Source organism: Aphidius gifuensis, linkage group LG3 (genome assembly GCF_014905175.1).
Source record: "Aphidius gifuensis isolate YNYX2018 linkage group LG3, ASM1490517v1, whole genome shotgun sequence".
Classification (NCBI taxonomy): domain Eukaryota; kingdom Metazoa; phylum Arthropoda; class Insecta; order Hymenoptera; family Braconidae; genus Aphidius; species Aphidius gifuensis.
The window spans coordinates 23060162-23079203 of NC_057790.1; the positions used below are offsets into that span (position 1 = coordinate 23060162).

Consider the following 19042-nt stretch of genomic DNA (forward strand, 5'->3'; position numbering starts at 1 on the left):
GTTCAAGCAAACGTTCATTGCATTTATAATACGAATCAAAATAAACATTTTGCTACAATTATAACAAAGGTAAAATAAATCCGTAAAATTTATTATGTATTTTTTATTTCTACAATTTATATTGTTTGTTATCATAATATTTGAGATGAAGTTTTTAAGAGTATTGACATAGATTAATAATTAATAAGTTAAGTAATAATGAGACAGCCAAGAGTCCTCTGACCTCTTGCAAAACAATATAAAAATCAGCCCTTTTTTTTTTTTGTTTTTTTAATCTCTCTTTTTCTTTTTCTTTTGAATATCATCAAGAGCTGCTAAGACGAGAGAAAAGGGTGACTTTCATTTAAAATTCTTCCGGTGGTAAAAAACAATTGTCGATCGTTAGCCCGAGACGCGTACCGAAGCAAAAGCTGAACAAGAACATAAAATACTGAATGAAAAAAAATAAAATAAAATATAAAAAAAATAAAAAATCCTGTTGCAATTAAAATGCAGATAAGGTAGAATTTTTGGACACGGAAAAGTCCGGGCATTCGTGCACAGGCGAATGAACAGACGATCGACTAAAATATACTCTGCATAAAGAATGAGGAATATTTAAACTCTGTACGCCAAGTTTCTTTCAAGAAAAAAAAAAATAATAGATTTTTTTTGTCCCCTATTTTTTTGGTTAAATAATATCAATAATAATAACAAAAAAAAAAATATATCATTTATGATATTTTTAATTGAATTTATATGTAAAAAAAATTAATGAAAATAATTATTGATTATTTTTTTGACAATAAAATATATTAATGAACAAGATAATATGAAAAATATATTTATTTCGTGCAAAATGAAGTGTTGAAGAGCAATGCCAACATGAGTTTGAGTGAGAAAGTAAGATGTGCTTTGAATTGTGAAACTACAAAGGCATGCCGCTGGGCTAATTTGTCTGAATGAACGAACGATGAACTATATAGGGGTGCACAGTGATGCTTTGCTGTTCGACTGTGATGCTCGTTCTGGTACTAGCTCCAATGAGAAAGACACACCATCACATAACGAGGGTAGTGAAAGCATCATGAGTTAAAGGATGATAAAATATAGTATAGAAGAGAAGAAGAAATGAGGAACGAAGGAAAGACAGGTCGTTTTCGTAGACAGGTATAGAAGCTAGTTAAAGAGCTGCAGGGAATTTCCGCCTAATTCTGGATAAACACCCTTTCATTATTTCCGGCAGACTCTTTTATCTTTTGTTCTTGTACACTCAAGTCACCATCCATGCTTGACTATTTTTACTTTAATGTTTTTTAAATTATTTTCATTTTTAATTTTTTTATAACAAGTTAAAACTGTATTTAATAAAAGTACAGTCATAATTGTATAATAAAATCTGACTATCCCATAACTAGTAGGTAAAATATTAAATAATAAAAATGACTAATTAAAAAACGAAATTGTTTGAGTTAAAAAAAAAATTATTGGCATCATTAATTCTGGCTGTAATTATATATAAATTAATTCTTCTTTGAATTTGAAGGAAAACAAATAATGATTTAGTTACAAATTCCAATTAGAAGTTTTGTACAGGTCAATGAATAATCAATTCCCGAAATGATAGAAACACAGAGCATCAAGTTTCATGAAATTCTATATATATATCAATATCCTACACAGACCAATACGGTATTGAGTCGAATCTCGTTATATCGATGTTTGCATGTAATTCAACGGATAATGATGACACATTGGATTCCCGTTGCTTGCCAATGAATCAAATCAATTCTGTAACTCACTCTCACTACTCAATGTATTCTATGAAGCATGATCTTATTATTATATTACACTTTGAATTAACTAAAATTGACAAAATTCATACAAACATGATTTTATCAATATCCGTATATATATGCTCAATCAAATTTACATACTAATTTAATATCAATAACAACAAAATTATCAATTGATAAATCATTATTTCAAATCATACACATGTATTTGCAATGTAGATTTTTTTTTTTTAAATTTTATTAACAAAGTCATTTTGATATTATTTTCAAGGGGCTATTTAGTGGACAGATTTAGTGACTGCATGACTACGAAATGTAGTCGAAAAAAAAACAAGTACTACACCTTATTCATAACAACAATGACTACACTATTTACTACATTTTAACTACATTTTTAAGTTTTTTATTATTATTAATGGTAATATATTGATAATAATAGCTTGACTATAAAAGAATTGATCTCCTGTATTTATTTATTTAAAAACAAACGGTTAGAAATCCATATGGTGGATAATATTCAGGGGGTTTTGCTTTATATATTCACAAGTTTTCAGAATTTTCCAGATTTACGTTTGTCGTTGAGTAAAAAAATCGGATTTAGAAAAATATGCATCCGTTCCATGGGGTATACTATTGGAGACTGCTACCGTATTTATTTATTCAACAACAAACGTTTCGGTTGCGGAAATTCATATGGTGGATAAGATTTAGGGGGTTTTGCTTTATATATTCACAAATTTTTAGAATTTTCCAGCTTTGCATTTGTTGTTAAATAAATTAATTAAAAACTAGAAAAATATGCGTCCGTTCTATCGGCTGTACCTCGATTATTTCATTCTTAATTATACCAAATAAAAGGTTTTTTTTTTAATTTCATATACTAATTTTACGTCTGACTAAAGCTCGAGCTGTTCTACTTACGTCAATTACAAGTAATAAAATTTTTAAAAAAAATTAATAATTGTCATTCTGTGATAAGATTGGTTTTAATATTTTAACAAAGCTAATTAGTTGATAAATAATTTAATATTTAAAATATTATGATGATGTTATTTTTATGTCTGACATAATTATGAAATTTTTTTTTTCTCTTTCACTAAATAATTTTGTAATGTCATTTTAAATCAAATTAAATTATTAAAATGATTTTTTTTCCTTTTTTACTTCTTTACAATAATTATTTTATTTTTATTCAGATAAATGATATATTTATTTAAGGTAATGTATAATGGATGTGTGTATGGGTAGGTAGGAAGGTAGGTAGGTAGGCGTCAAGGGAATGAGAAAACTTAATGAAACGTACGCTTCTGACGAATAGACCAACTAATTGTTTCTGAGAGAAATTAATAAAAAGGACTGACGGTTGGCTATGTGAATTGTACGCTCTCCCTCATTTATTTCATTTTTCTCAAGAAGCCGTCACTCTTCCGTCCCCAGTTGCAAGCCAGGGCTTTAGTTCTTTTTTATTTTTATATCGACCATTTACTGGCTCTTTTCTTGAGCAATTTTGTTTCATACAGGTTTCAAAATTCAATAGTATTTTTTTTTTTTTTTTTATTCATTATAACTTTGTGTTTATTATTTATTTCATTCTCTTTTTTTTTATATTTTCATTCGCAATTCTCGCAATCAATTATCATATTCAAATATAACAGAAATAAAAGAAAAAAAAATACAGTGTGAAAATTTTATTTTTGCCTTTGTATTACCACAGATAAAAAAATAAAAAAAAGGGGCAGTAAATTTACCAGCTGAAAAATAGGAAAGAGGAAACTCGCTCTCTCGCAAACCAAAACCAAAAATAATCGGGTACCGCCCGGTGCTCATTCCATTAAATTTTCACCACAGAATTTGGTCTCCTAATTTTCATCTTTCTCACTCTTTATACATCGAGCGACCTTTTATCCTCGTTATTTATTCTTAATTAGTTGCAATTAACAAATAATTAATTTTAACTTATGACTCAAGCTTGGCAATATTATTTCTCTTAATAATTCCTTTTTTTATATTTATTTTAAATTTAAATAGAAAAAGAATCTTAATTGTATTGTTTTGTATAATTTATTATTAAAATTTTTTTTGTTAATTTTTATTATTTTATTAATTTGATTTAATATTATTATTTTTTTATTGTTTTTAATTAAAAAATGAAATGTGAAATTCATTAATCATTAGATTGGAATAAAAGTTTTATCTTACTTTGCAATGTCGTATAGTCATTTTAGATGAAAGAATGGATTTCGAAGGGTTGTGTCCTGGGGGAAATCAGGAGGCAGGGGGATCCCTCTACGCTAGAGCTTCACCAAAGTAGCTTGTCAATAACTTAAATCTCAATCGTAACTTGGTACTCCCATCTGATTTCCGTTTCTGCAACTCTCATATGTATGTTTCGAAGCATTGGTACACGTTTTATACTACATATACATGTTTATCAATGTTTACTCAATGTTGAAATGATGCAAATTTTCATGTATTTGTATAAATAAACTATTTACCCTAAATATATATCAAAGTATTTACCTATTTAATTATCTATAAATATATTTTTTTATTTTTTTTATTTCAACTTTATATGTCAACTGTAAAATGTTTAATTAAATACTATCAAAACATTTGACTCAAAGTGTCACGTATAAATTACTAATAGTTTTTTTTATTACTTAATTTTTTATTAACGAAAAAAAAAAGCATAAATAAATAAATAATTTATGTAATAGTATTTTTCAATAAAATTTGGAACAAGTATATTTTTTCATGGTATATTTTACTGGTAATTTCACGGTGTTGGTTCGCATTTATGCAAAGCTGACGTCTCTGATGAGCATGAGTAAAATTTCAAACTTGCCAAGAAATTACTTTTGGGTAATTCTACATTGTGCATTAAGTGTATATTGTCTCTATATAATATAAATTTATATATATTTGTGCAATATATAACATTGAGTATAATTTATTTGTGAAAGTGTTGTATGCATCATAGTATATACCCACACACTATTAGCAATACAACAAGATAGTGTGATGTTGGATCAAGTTGGACGAAAGCAAGTTGGTAACTTGCTGCGTCCAATCTATTACGACGAGTAGGTAAGGTTTAGCATTAGCAATGTGTCGTAGTGGTATACATATATATATATATAAATTTATAGTCGGTAGTAGTTTGTACAAAAGGTCGATGGATAAGAAAGACAAGTCGAATTGAGAGCTGAGTATAGAGATGGGATAAGAAAATGGAAAGAGTAAAGAGAGACGAACACAAAGTACGACATCAAAACTTGTCCAAGCAAATCCAAACTAACCAAGTAACACTTCACGTTCATGAGCAAAACTACGCTATACCCTAGTGCTACAAATGCTACTGGCAATATTGACAAAGATGTATATACATATATACACTTGATCGACATTATACATTTTAAATTCTCAACAAATACACAACATTTGAAACAAGTGTAATATTATTATTTATTATTATCTTACCTTATTTATAAAAGTACGTTGATCCAAAGTAGCCTGAGCAATTGATGCACCATTATGATCAGCAAACTCAACAAATCCATATGCATCATCATTGCCAATCTGTAACAATAAAAATTTAATTTATATAATATTTTATAATAAATTTTTATTTTATTACACAACATCAATTGTTTATCAAGCATATGGAACAAAGTTATGTATATAAAGAAGAAAAAAAAATGAATAATATATATAACAAGTTGAATTCAGTGCCAATAATTTTACAATCCAAACAAAGTTCATGCCCAAAAGTGTTTTTCTTATCCACTATTTTTTCACGCTCCATCACCCTCGACTACATACAATATTCTTCTCCGATTATGAATTTGTGCCAAAATTTATTTATTTATTTAAAAAAAAGAAATTTTTTTTTCTTTTTTTTCAACTAGTCAACATATCAACTTAATAATATACAATTTAAAAATAATAAAATAAAAATTATTTTCCAATAATCTGATTTTATGGTGCAAAACTTGTGTAGTAATAGTAGTAGTATATATATTAGTTAAAAATATATAGACAGACATATAGATATAGAGACAAAACAAACGCTCACCACGAGGATATCAATATCAAACTGTTTGGCCCTATATAATCAAGTTTGTATGTGTAATAAAAGCAGCATATATATATATTGTGTTGAGAATGAGGTATAGTACATTAACATTGATATTTGTATTTGTAGATAGTATAGGAAATAGAGACTAGACGAGGAGAGATGAGAGGAGAAGAGTCGTTGGTACTACTGGACATTGTAATTAGGCAGGACACATTGTGCCCCTGGGAGGTTGATACAGCTATATGGTCCAGTTGTAGCATCATAGAAAGATATATATATGTATATATTTAGACAGAATTCCCGCTATGCATCGGTACCACCGCGGAATATGCCCCCGGAGCGCACATACTTCATTTGGGCTGATTATGTATATATATATTATTATTATAGGGAAGTGAACCACTGCATCTACTGTCCTCAGTTTACTTGGTTGTTCGTTCTACATCAGTTTCATATAACACCGTATAACCTACCAATCTATGTTTCTCCATGCATGAACAATATATACTAGATTATTCTCTCTAATTAATCGAAACCAAACGTATGTCTAATTGATTGCTTACTAACGTTTCTCAATAGACATATATCAACTATTTATTTCTCAATGTTTACATTACGTTTTATCAATGTATTAATGATTGAGAAATATTTGTCTTTCAATCGTTTATCTATTTCAACATTCAAGTTTAATCTAATGCATACAATGATATTTTTATTTGATCGAAATATATGACATGCTTTTTAAATATCTATTAAATACTTTGATAAAAAATTATGTAATATTATTATCAGGGTGTATTGATTAATTTATATTTTAATAAATTTAACTGAAATTTTATTAAAAAACAATAAATAGTTTCTTGGTTTAAATGTTGTTTATTAATAGTCTGGGATAAAGAAGAAAAAAAGTTTTTTTTTTCTTTGAAGAACAGAGGGTTTAGTTTTAAGTGATATTAAATTTTTATTTTTATATTTGTGTCAATATAATTTTAATATTTGCCTCACCTTGTTTACCACGAAACTCATCGTAAATTAATAATTTTAATTTTTTTTTTATTTTACCAGACTTTTATATATAACGTGATAAGTAATAATAAATCTTTAGCATAAAAGCTTGTTAATGAAATCAATTAATTTGAAAAAGCCGAGGTCGCATGATCCGGATGAGCGGAAGTAACTTAACAAGACCGGAGAAATACTCATCCTGTTGAATTGAAATTTTCATAAAAGTCCTGAACTCTCTCGACTTATCCTTAGTAGGTGTGAGACAGAAAATTGCATTCAATTTACCAAAAAAAAAAAATAAAAAAAAATAAATTGTGTAGGTGTATACTTGTGACGATGCAAAAGGTCCGATCGTCTCGGTAAATCTTTATTGCTAAAAAATCCATTATTTTTGCTATTAGATTTTTCGTTGAGATCATATTCAACTGGCATTTTCGTTTAGCAGTTTTTCTTCGGATTGTCGATCCTTTATGACCATCGTCGTCATTTCTACATGACCCATCCTCTCTCCCTCATCCCCCCATTGATACAACACACAGATACAATATATCATATTAAAACTATTTTTTACACCTTACACATTGTCCAACTTTAATATCGATCGATAATGAAAATAAAAGTTACTTTAGGATTAATTCAATTTCCCGAAAATATAGATGTATATTGCCATTGTGACCATTGCCAATGAATACACATATATTTTTTTTATTTTTATTTTAGACAATTCTAGTAAATGGCTTGTGGTATCAAATATTTCGGATTCTGAAAATATATAAATTTTCAAAAAGGTGATAAAGTAAATCTCTCTTTGATTATCTGAATGTGGCCGATCGATTTTGCATTTGAATTTTTTTTTTTTTTATTTTGGTCAAATACCATATCCATAACTTCACTATTCAATTTTTATATTTTTTTATTTATTTCATCTTCAAATTTGTTACCAATTTTAAACCACAAACAAAATCTTTTATAGATATAATTCAATTATTTGTAACCACATGGAGATTTTGTCAAAATTTTATATATTTTTTAGTTATTTATTTAATTGTTTTTTTTATTATTTTATTTATTTTCAATTTTGTGCTATGGAAAAGCCAGAGTACGACTCGCCTTTTCCATGTTGGTGTCCAGTTAAATTCATTGCCCTTCTATTCATCGAGGTGTTATCGTTCCATCCCTCTTAAAATTAATGTGTAAACCATGTCGATCTTTCGTTATTGAATTTTGACGCAGATATTGTATATAAAAAAAAAGCCATTTTCAATTTATTATTTTTTTAATAAATACAACACATAAACATTTATATTTTTTCTCGTATAAAACATGTTTTTTTTTATTCCAACTTTAATCAGTCAGAGAAGCGAAATTTCTTCTTTTCATTACACACTATTTTTGCCAAGTATTCTATATTGCCGCGAAAACTTTATGTCGGTTATCATTGTTATCTTTTTTATCACATCGTCAAAACAACTGAACTATGATGCAAGCTTCTCACAAAGTACTCATTTTTCTACAAGACAACAACGACGACAACACTCATTTCATTGCAATATAGCAACAAAAAAACTAAAAAAAAACAAAGACGAAAAAATTCCAAATAAAAAGTAGAATATAAAATGAAAAAAAAAATGCAAAAGTTTGCAATAGTCAAACACAATGCATTTGGAAAACGTAGATATATAACCACACGTAATATCACGATGTGTTTGTATATATATAGGACAGACTTTTATAATATCACATATAAGCTTGACAACGTTTTGGCCGTAATTCACAAGTCAGCCGAATTTATCGACTCTTCTCGATCGGCAAAATAGAAAGAGCTTGGCTCAAAAATGGAATGAGAAAATCGCACTAGCTGTATAGTACTTAAAATCTCATTTATCTGCCCCTTCTTCAGAACATAAATTCACCAAGTGCCTCGTACAGGTTCATATCCATGAAGCACCCTTTCAATACGATTATATTTTTTGTCTTTTCAATTATCAAATAATAAAATTTATAATTTTTATTTTATTAAATTATTTATTTATAAACAAAATAAAAAATAAATAAAAATACAGTTACTACTTTTATTATATTCATTCATGCTCTTTTATTTTTCAAGATAACAATAAAAAATAATTATTTCTCTACAAAACTTGGGAAAAATGCAAATAAAATTTTTATAGTTTTTTTTTTTATTTTAGTAGAAATGATTATTCTTTTTTTTAAATCCAGGGTCATGATAAGTGGCCGAAGGAGTGTAAAAAAAAAAGAAAATATTTCAAAAATAAAAAAATCATAGAATTTTAAAAAAAAATAAAAAATTCAAGTAGCTATCGTTTGGAAGCAAATCCAAGGCCAAAAATGGTATATCACAAATTTAAAAAATAACATTTTTCTTTGCAAATATTTGTCTCAAGATGTGTGGGTTTATATGTACACGAAAAAATGGGTATATGGTTACCTAAACCAATACATGCCTAATATAAAATGCAAAAAAATAAAAGGAAAAAAAAAAAAGCCATAAAGAAGACCAAAGACGAGTCGAAAGTAAAAGGATATAGAAAAGGACAACAAAAATTGTCTTTTACATGTATATATCTATAAGAAAAATATCAGAGGGTTCAGGTGGTGTCGCAACTAATATCGTAAATCCTGATCGAATTTGAACAAGCAAACCATATCTTTCGTTTCTCGATTTTCTATACCCTCTTTTTGATAATACAATAAAAAATAAATAAATAAAATATTAAGTTAATAAATAATAATTTAAAGCATAATATAGATATAAAAAAAAGAAAATTGTCATAAAAAATATAAATAAAATTTTAAATTTCAAAAATATATCAATTAAATATGAGATACAATTTTTTTTTCTTTTTAAGCATCAAAGAAAATGTATATAAATTTTTTCAAATAACATATTGCTGTCATGTGTATTCATCAAAGAAAAAAAAAATATATTTCATCATGTATAACTGTCAGTTGTATTATATTTTCTCTGGTGTTTTATATGTTGCAGATGGTGGTGTATGTGGTAAAGGCAGTCGAGACCAAGTGGAAACTTGACGCTCGTCGGAAATTGTTTTCGGTCAAACTGAGCATTTATAAGTCGTAAAAGACCAGCAACGCTTTTCACTGAAATGATCTATTAAAGTTTTACGATGTATTTTTGAATACGTCATTTCTCGTCTATTGCATCAACTATTGCTTACAGTTATATATTCTCTATGCATATATTTTTTATTTAATATTATTTTGTTTTTTTATTATATTTTATTTTTCATACAGGTATATACTATTAAACTGTACTTGTGGATTATTTGAATTTTATGATTTTGAAAAAATAATAAATAATTCTAATTTAAAAAAAATGTAAATTTATTTTATTATAAATTTAAACGAATAATGAAATTATTTTTATGTATTATTTGGTTAAGATAATATTTGATTTTGTAGTTAAACTAGAAATAGAATATCGAAATTAGTTAACCACTCTATATTTATACAGTTGATCCAAGACTCATCGTGTAACTCAGCGCGTAATGAACTTGTGAATATTTAGTGGGGTGATTAGCCAGTACGGTATAGAACGAAGAACGACGCATTGAGAGTCTCTAATATGGTGTCCATGAAACTCTCTCTAACTCTAACTCACCAGATTTTCAACTAACTCAATTCGAAATTCTATTTTTTTTTTTTTTTTTCAGCAAGTAATGCATTAAAATATTTTTATTTAATCATTAATTTATAATATATTCACTGCATGTATAAAAAATGTAGAATAAAAATTTTAAAATGTCCTTAAAAAAAAAATATACATAAAATGTTTCAACTTTTTATCGATAATGTTTTTAAAAAGGTTAAATTCTTCTTCAAGATGGAATGTAATGATTTCCATGCACGTTGTTCGTTCATTCGTTCGTTTTTTTTTATTATAATTTTTTTATTTTTTCATTTACAAACCGAATATATGAACGACGAGTTTTCTGCAATCGGTTTCCAATTTGCTACTAAATAGAATTCCATTAACATTTTCCAAGTAAATATATATTGAATTTTTTTTTTCTTTTATTTAGTTATTTATTTTTTTATTTTTTATCAATCACATACACAGAGCCATCCTCACTGACGAAGATGAAGATGAAAATGGAGTTAGATAAACAAACAAAAATATACTGGATGAAAATGATGGGAGTGAAAAAAAAAAAAAATAAAAAAAAAAGAGAAAAAGTACTTTCATTCATGATCGTCTATCCATTTCTCTCATTCTCCATTTACTGGCTGAATACGACATTAAGCGACTTCGAGGCAACTGAAAATTTACAGTGTAGTAGTATATACACATTCAAAGAGAGGCCGAGGTTATATTGGCAGAGTAAAAGGGATCAGTGAATGAGAGAATATCGTATACAAGTACAGAGTAAGATAGCGGACGACCAATCGGACAAGTAAAAGGTGACAGAAAGTCTACTGTATTGAGCCTCGAACACAAAATAGAGAATTTAAGTGTCGTCTCACTGATGAGATCTTGTCTCTTTTTTTTTTTTTCAATTTCTTCTCTTGCTTGGCATCTCTTTTAGCTGCCTTGCATTACTACATTTTCAAATACACTATAGCTATATCCCCAGAGAACATCAGCTTCTCGTCTGAGTTGTCGTCTCACCATCTTGTTCTTCATCTCAACTCAATAAACAGACTTGATATCACATCATCTCAATCTATTTATATATAGATATAAAATTTATGACACAATATATATTGCATTTTATTCACCTGATAAATCATCCATTCACAACACATTTTATTACAAATTAATATTATTATTTTTTTTATTTATTTATATTTATTTTTATTTCATCAATTTTCAATTGAGTATTTCAATGAAATATACATCATAGAGATCTATTTATTTATTTATTGAGTTTTTTATGATTAATCTGATTCTACAGTACACTCGGCAGATTGTGGCCAATCACAAACCTTCAGAACCGAACTGAATTCAAGTCCATCGGGACATTTCATCAAAATTGGATTTAGACCAACACAAATATAGTAAGTACTACAGTCCTTTGGATTTGCCAAGAGAATTGCTTTGTCATTGTTGTTGTCATCACCACCAATATCACAGTCAATTAGAGTTGGTAATTTTTCTGTTGATAATTCTGATGGTGTTGTTGGTGGTCTCCAAGAAATAACTATATTCACCGCAAATATCATAAAAACTAAAACTACTGTACCTATAAAATTTTAATATTATATAATTACACTTCCTAATTATATTTTACTTTTGTATTTAGGTATTTTTTTTTTTTTAATTAGAACCTCACCTTTCATTTTTATTATTTATAAATATTTTAGTTTGAACGTCTATCAAGATGTGTTTAATAATAATTGAGATCACTCACTTATATGCAATTCAGTTGCAATCTTTTATCAATTTTTATATCATTATCTACATGGTCATATTTATTCAATCAGTATTTTATTTGTAAATCTAGATAATTCATGTCTTGGAATTGAGGATTTGCCTTATGAACATAAATATATTTCAATGACACACTTTATCAAATTGTTTCCATATAAATAAAATTAGAAAATTTTTATATAATCAATTAATAATAAAAGAGATATTCTTTTGCTTTTTTTTGCTACTGATTTTTAATATATTTCATAGATGAAAAATTTTTCTAGCATATAGAATAATGTGCTAACATGTCATTCGCATATTTTTTTAAAGTGTAAATATCTCTATGAAAAAATAGAGTTACATTACAAAGGATTAAAAATTCTTTTTGTTGAAGCTTTGTATTTATGTGTATTTGCTATTGGTTGAGTGTACTTATATATAAATTTGGTAGTAAAGAGAAGACTCAGGACCTTCTCCTTGACACTCGGACAATACAGCCCAGCAAGTTGCTGTCGCACATTCACTTGCTGCTTATGGCGTTTGCACAATGCCTATTGTCGTTTCATACAAGCATATGTGTGTGCCCGACGCTTTCATACAACGGGTCCTCAGTAGAGACGAAGATGACGATTAACCACACCTACTGTAATATATATTTTTATTTTTACATTTCATTTCTTTAAATTAAAAAGAAAATCTTATGAATAAATGAATATTTATACTTTTTTAAAGTTGATATATTTACTTGGGATTATTTTTTTTTAATTTTGTAAATAATTTTTTGTTTTCTTTTTTTTTTCTGGCATAGAAAAACGTTGGTGAATATTAGTCACACAGAGCCTTGGGATATTTTCACCAAGAGGGAAAAAAAAATATACATACAGGGAGAGAATAGTTAGTATTATAGTGGGTATAATAAATTTGTGTGGTCCGTCGGAGCGGGAAAAGTTTCCAGTTACCAAGACGATGAATATTTTAGAGTTGGACCCGTGAGCCATTGGATGGTAGCGAGGGTCGTATAATTAGCGGTTAAATTCAAATTTTGGATATTACGTAAAAAGTTTAAAAGCCAAGAAAAAAAAAAAAAAACAAAGTGAGATGCTGAAGAGGATTCTCTAGCGGCAACTTTGAAAAGTCTTGTCTTTATCCTTTTTAAAAGAAATAAAAAATTCATATTATATTGTCGAGTTAAGTTTTTTTTTTTTATCCTTTGAGATTAGTAAAGAAAAATATATATATAAATGATGAAATAAAAGAGAAAGGAAAAAAATGTCATCAGTGTCGATATCTCGATTATTCGACAAGATGTTCGAAAATACGAACAAGCACTTGGCCATATTGGCACACACTCGTGTCTCGCGCCGTCTGCGTTTTACGGCCGCGTATTCAGCATTTTTGCATATGGAAGATTCAAGTATACATATATATCTGTATAAGCTTGTTCATTTCTTATTCTGCATTTCTGGTCTTGCCTTTTTATTGTCAGGCACCGAGGGATTAAATATGATATCAAGAAAATTGAATTGACAAGAAAAAATAAAAGTGCAATAAAGAAAATAAAAATTGAAGCAAAAAAGAAAAAATATATGTATACGTTTTAAAATTTGTATAACAAAAAATTTACTTTTTTTTAATTCTTTACTCATATCTTATTTGATATAAACTAGTCAATTAATATCATCAATTGTACTTGAATGTATTTATGAATTATTATTATTCACTTTGTGTAAATAATTATGATTCATTTATAATTCCACTTGACGGATTTTTAAATATACATTGATAAAATTAAATCATTGAAAATTATCTGTAATCATTTATCATGAGTATTATACATCATAACAATTATGATTCATAATTATTGAGAGAAGGAGAAATAATATTGCAATATAGATTTAAACGATATTAGTGATATCATAGTATCAACATTAAATCTACATTTCTAGTTATCGAAATTTTTATCTTATTTTCCTTGAAATTGCAACGTGAATTTTTAAAGAGGATTTACTAACAATTGAAAATGAAATAATAACAGTACATGTTTGTGGAAAACACTCATAAAAAGAATTAATAATTAATCCAGTTTTATAACAACCGAGGTTATATAAAATGAAAATTAAATTTCATCTGATAAGTAAAATAAGATTTTTAATTATTTTTCATAAAAAAAAAAATTAAGCTACTATTTTTATTTTAAAAAAGCAAGATAATTTTCAATAAATTTATTTCTTCAATAATTTTTAAAACTGTTAATTATTAATTATTTTTTTTTTCTACATAATTTACTTTGATTATTTTTTAATTATCCAAAATTAGGGTAATTTTTTTGAATTAATGATGCTATTTAAAATCAATAAAAAAATTAAATGACAAAAAATTCTTAAAACAGATAATTAATTTATAAAACAATTAAAATTAACAATTCATGATGAATGATAAAATGACAAATGAAAAATAATAATATTTTATACTTATTACAGTTAAATCAGTTAACATATGCGTGTGATAATTTGGTTACAAAGTGAAACAATAATAATGGAAAACTGGTGAAAAATTTTTACAGCCCTATGGACAAAATAATTTGGCAACAGATGCGCCTCGCGTTTTCGAACCATCCAACCAAGAATAACCGGCAATAGCAACGGTAACCATGAACCTCATACTCTTTCATATATATACCCCCCTTTTGTCATACCACCATATTCACTGTCGCAATGTAGGCAATGGCGCCAGAGGGAACGACAAAATTTTCTACAGATTTTCATATATATACACCTATATATTGTATGCGGACTTTAAAAATGTTTTGAAATTTCAAACACACAAGTGTCGAAAAAAATTTACAAAAATTCATATTCATATATGTATTTATATATATATTCATCGACCATATAACCCTAAATTTATTTTTATTATTATTTTTTCGACAATTGAATTATGAATTTTCTCTTATTTTTTTGTATCTAAATATATTATTATTATTATTTGATAAATTTATTATTTCATTAAAAAAGAAATTATAAAAAAGCCAAGTAAATTTTATTACAAGATTCTCGTGTGAGACTGAAAGCAATAAAGCTATACATATATTTCGATCGAGCGTCTTTCCTAATGCTTCTGATTTATAAAGGCTTTTAGCCAGCTCAACGGGGCAAAAAATCATCCCCAACATACATAACTATATACAACTACCAAAAAAAAACTAAGCTTTCACTGTAAGATATTTTTTGCCATGAGCGGTAAAACAAGTTATCAATATTAAATATATATAACAAAAGTTAATTTATTTAGCATCAATTTGGCATTCATTTATATAAGACAAAAAAAAAAAAACATTGATAGACAAAAGCGAGGCCAAGTATAAATGTATTACAACAACGTATCATGTAAAATAATAATTAATTTTTTATTATTATTTTTTTTTACTTTACCCTTATAAAATACACCAATAAATTTATCCAAATATATATTTAGCTTTTGTTGTCTAAAAACAATGTTTGATGAAGAAAAAAAGTTTGAAAAAAAAAGCGAGTATATATAAAGTGTATAAATAAGCGAATGAAAAAGGGAAAAGGAAAAAAAAAACAAAAAAAACGTATATACAGGGGTGGTTTAGCACCATACCAGGGGGTGACAGCTATGAATTTAAATTTGTCTAATTAGTAGGTGTGGGGTGGTATAGTGATGGTGATGGTGGTGGTGGTGGTGATGAATCCACTACTAGAATAGGTCTTGGTAGTAATGCCTTATTTTATACTCATTCTCTTTATCCTTTCTTTCTTTACAATTGGGGTTCACACACAGTGTTCTCAGTTCTCTTGGTTTTCTCGGTTGGCTGGCAAGGACCCATCGCCGCTTGACAGATCCTGATATGCTGGTGACTCCTTCATAACGTGATAACCAGAGCGAAAGAACACCCGCATATCTTGTCATGCATATTATATATATATAGAAACAAAATAAATGAGTGAAATAGAATGGATATGTAATCCATTAAAAAGAGAAGAATATATTTAATATACAAAGACAAAAAGAGAGAGAGAGAGAAATAAATAAAGAGAGAAATTTTAGTGAAACTTGAGAAGCAAGGGGATAGTAAAAGTAGAAAACACCTGACTGAGATTTGTTGCTTCTCACGTTCTAACCGAAATTTATTTGACGCTGTGGCCCCGTGGGTTAATTAACGTCCGGTGGTAGATTCGCGCGTGTACAAGTCCACCCATCCATTCATTCATTTTTTTATTTTTTCTTTTTACTCTTGTATACAAAATATATAATACAAAAAGAAAAAAAAAATTTTTTTAAATAAAAAAACAGCAACAATTGGACAAAGCCTATTTATTCATTTGAGTTTAAATACCTATACATAAATTTTATCAATTATTATTATTATTATTTCTATTATTTTTTTTATTTTTATTCAAATAAAATATTTAAAAAGTAAAATTTTATTTCAAGTACTTGTGTCTATGTGTATATATATGTACAAAGTCAGTGTGCATTAAGTTGAAAATAAAATCACAGTCTGCACGTAGAAGCGACAATTTCTCTTTTGGCTATGTAGGTATATATATTTAAGAGTTTGAATCACCCACGCAGTTGTATGCAAAATAGTATATATATGTATATTAAATTGTAGCTGATGGTACAGTTGGGGGGGGGGGCAAGTACGAGTGAGTGTATAAAGGGTTTGCAAAGTGACTCGAATTGCGCTACGCTTGACTTTATGAGTCTCCGAGTATTGCTAATATCTGAGCACAAGAGAAAAGAGAAACCATAGTGTATATAAGCACCTCTGCCAGGAACTGAGACTGTCGAAACTCCTTAAACCACTTTTGGTCGACCCTCGGCGACATTTTTAGTGGCCATCAAAAACTAGAGCTGGCTTAATTATGAGAGGGGTTCTTGCTTCATCTTCAACTCACATTTTCAACGTCAATGTATATTATATATATATTAAAATACTTTTATGAACAAGTAGTTTTTTATATACATGAAAATATTTTTAACAAAGTCAAGTTTTTGAAAAGTAGAATTTGCATTTATCATAATTTAATACTATTAACACACAATTAAAAATCATGTAGTTATTTAATATTTTTTTAAATATTTCATAGGGTCTAAATATATTTAAAATTGTTATTTATTTTTATTATTTTATTTTTTCTAGTCTTGCCAAGTTTTTGAATTGAGTTTATCACACTTTTCTAGACAACTTTGATTGTTATTTTTTTTTTTTTAAATAAAAAAAAAAAGAAAAAGCAATTTATAAATCATTTTGATAAAAAAAAAAAAAAGGAAAAAAAATATTGTGCAATTTTGACACAGAGGTTTCAATTTTACATTACTCTATAGACTCCATGTATATTTTAAAAATAAAAAAGTTTTTCACCTCTGTAGTACATCAGGAAACAAAATTGCAAAAAATAATATGTATGTATGTGTGTATATGTGTACGTCTGAGCATAAAAAATTGTAAATGTATAGATATATAAAGATATACAATTCTCAGTAACTCCAGGACATGGATAACGCCAAAATTTGATTTTGGTTCAAGAGAAAGATGCTCTGTACTATGCTTTTATTTATACTGACTTCTACCGCTCAACTCGAAAAAAATCCCCAGAGATCTCTTTCCTTATTCTTATCGTAACGGCTATGCATATATTACTATATATATATTTTTATTATTTTCATAGAAAAATCTTGGTGGAACCTCTGTGTCATCATCTTCAATTCTCTTTTTGCTACCACTTTTTTATTCTTTAAATTTTGTTTTACTTTTTTATATACTCAATGTATTTGATGTAACTTTTTGACATTACGTATATATATATACAGACAACCAATCATTTTATTTCAGCAGATTTGTGATAAAAGAATAGCAAAAAGAAAAAAAAAGTAATTTAAAGAAACAAAAAAAATTTCTAGCCAATCTGTAGATGACTGGGGATTAATGTCATTCATAGTAAGCTCGAAAGATAAAACCTCAAGAATATTCAAACAAGTTAAAGTTAATTCGAATAAAATTTAAGATTATTTTAGTATGCAAAACGTCCGGTCATGTCTGGAGTTTATATTTGATATGTATATATAAATACAGTTGTAAGGTCCATAGCAAAATAAAAAGTATATAAAACTGAAAGTTGAACTCTAGGTTTATATCTATAGAAATAAATACATATATTGCGAGAGCGTGAGCATCCCCGTGGGAATCACACTGGCATCGTTGAAGAAGAAACGTCGGCGCTCCCAGCAGCATTCAACCTCGCTTTTCTCTTGCGCGCAATTATCACCGTCGAGAACACTACACACCAGAATTTTTTATTTCATTTTTTTATTATATTATATATATATAATTTTTTTTTTTCTTTTTGCTCTACTTTTCGCGTGCGTGACGACTACTCTTCAAAGAAATTTTCCCCCTTCTCTATAGTCTACCCCATCCAACAAAAATATTTCATCATCATTATATATATATATATATGTATTTATATATTTATTTTTTTATTTATTTTTTTCTCATTTTCTGTCTGCAATTTTGTTGAGAAATAATAAAAAAAAAAAAAGAAATATATATGTATACAAAAAAATAGCTAAATAAAATAATGGCAAAAATAAAAAATAAAGCCCCTTATTTTTCCATGTATTGATTATTTTAGGGGAATGAAACAATGAAAGGCGAATGTTTTAGTAAGGGAACAAGCTGAATTCAAGGAGAAATTCTAACGCAAACCTAACGCCCGTATGATGGGATATAGACTCGCTTCATTTACATAAACGTAATCC

At 27.4% G+C, this 19042-nt stretch overlaps 2 protein-coding genes across 3 annotated transcripts in view; both read right to left on the bottom strand.

Moving 5' to 3' along the window:
* LOC122852965 (nucleolysin TIAR-like) overlaps positions 1 to 19042 on the bottom strand; it is a 201718-nt gene that overhangs the window by 170805 nt on the left and 11871 nt on the right. For both annotated transcript variants that reach the window (XM_044153123.1, XM_044153121.1), the window contains one exon: positions 5256 to 5354. In XM_044153123.1, the coding sequence (XP_044009058.1) occupies positions 5256 to 5354 (99 nt within the window). Of the gene's footprint in view, positions 1 to 5255; positions 5355 to 19042 lie in introns of those variants that run through there.
* On the bottom strand, positions 10068 to 12898 carry LOC122852994 (peritrophin-1-like). The gene is made up of 2 exons (XM_044153169.1): positions 12174 to 12898; positions 10068 to 12083 (listed from the first exon to the last, which is right to left on the bottom strand). Exons 1-2 carry the CDS (start codon positions 12178 to 12180, stop codon positions 11779 to 11781), a joined length of 312 nt encoding a protein of 103 aa, XP_044009104.1. The 5' UTR covers positions 12181 to 12898; the 3' UTR covers positions 10068 to 11778.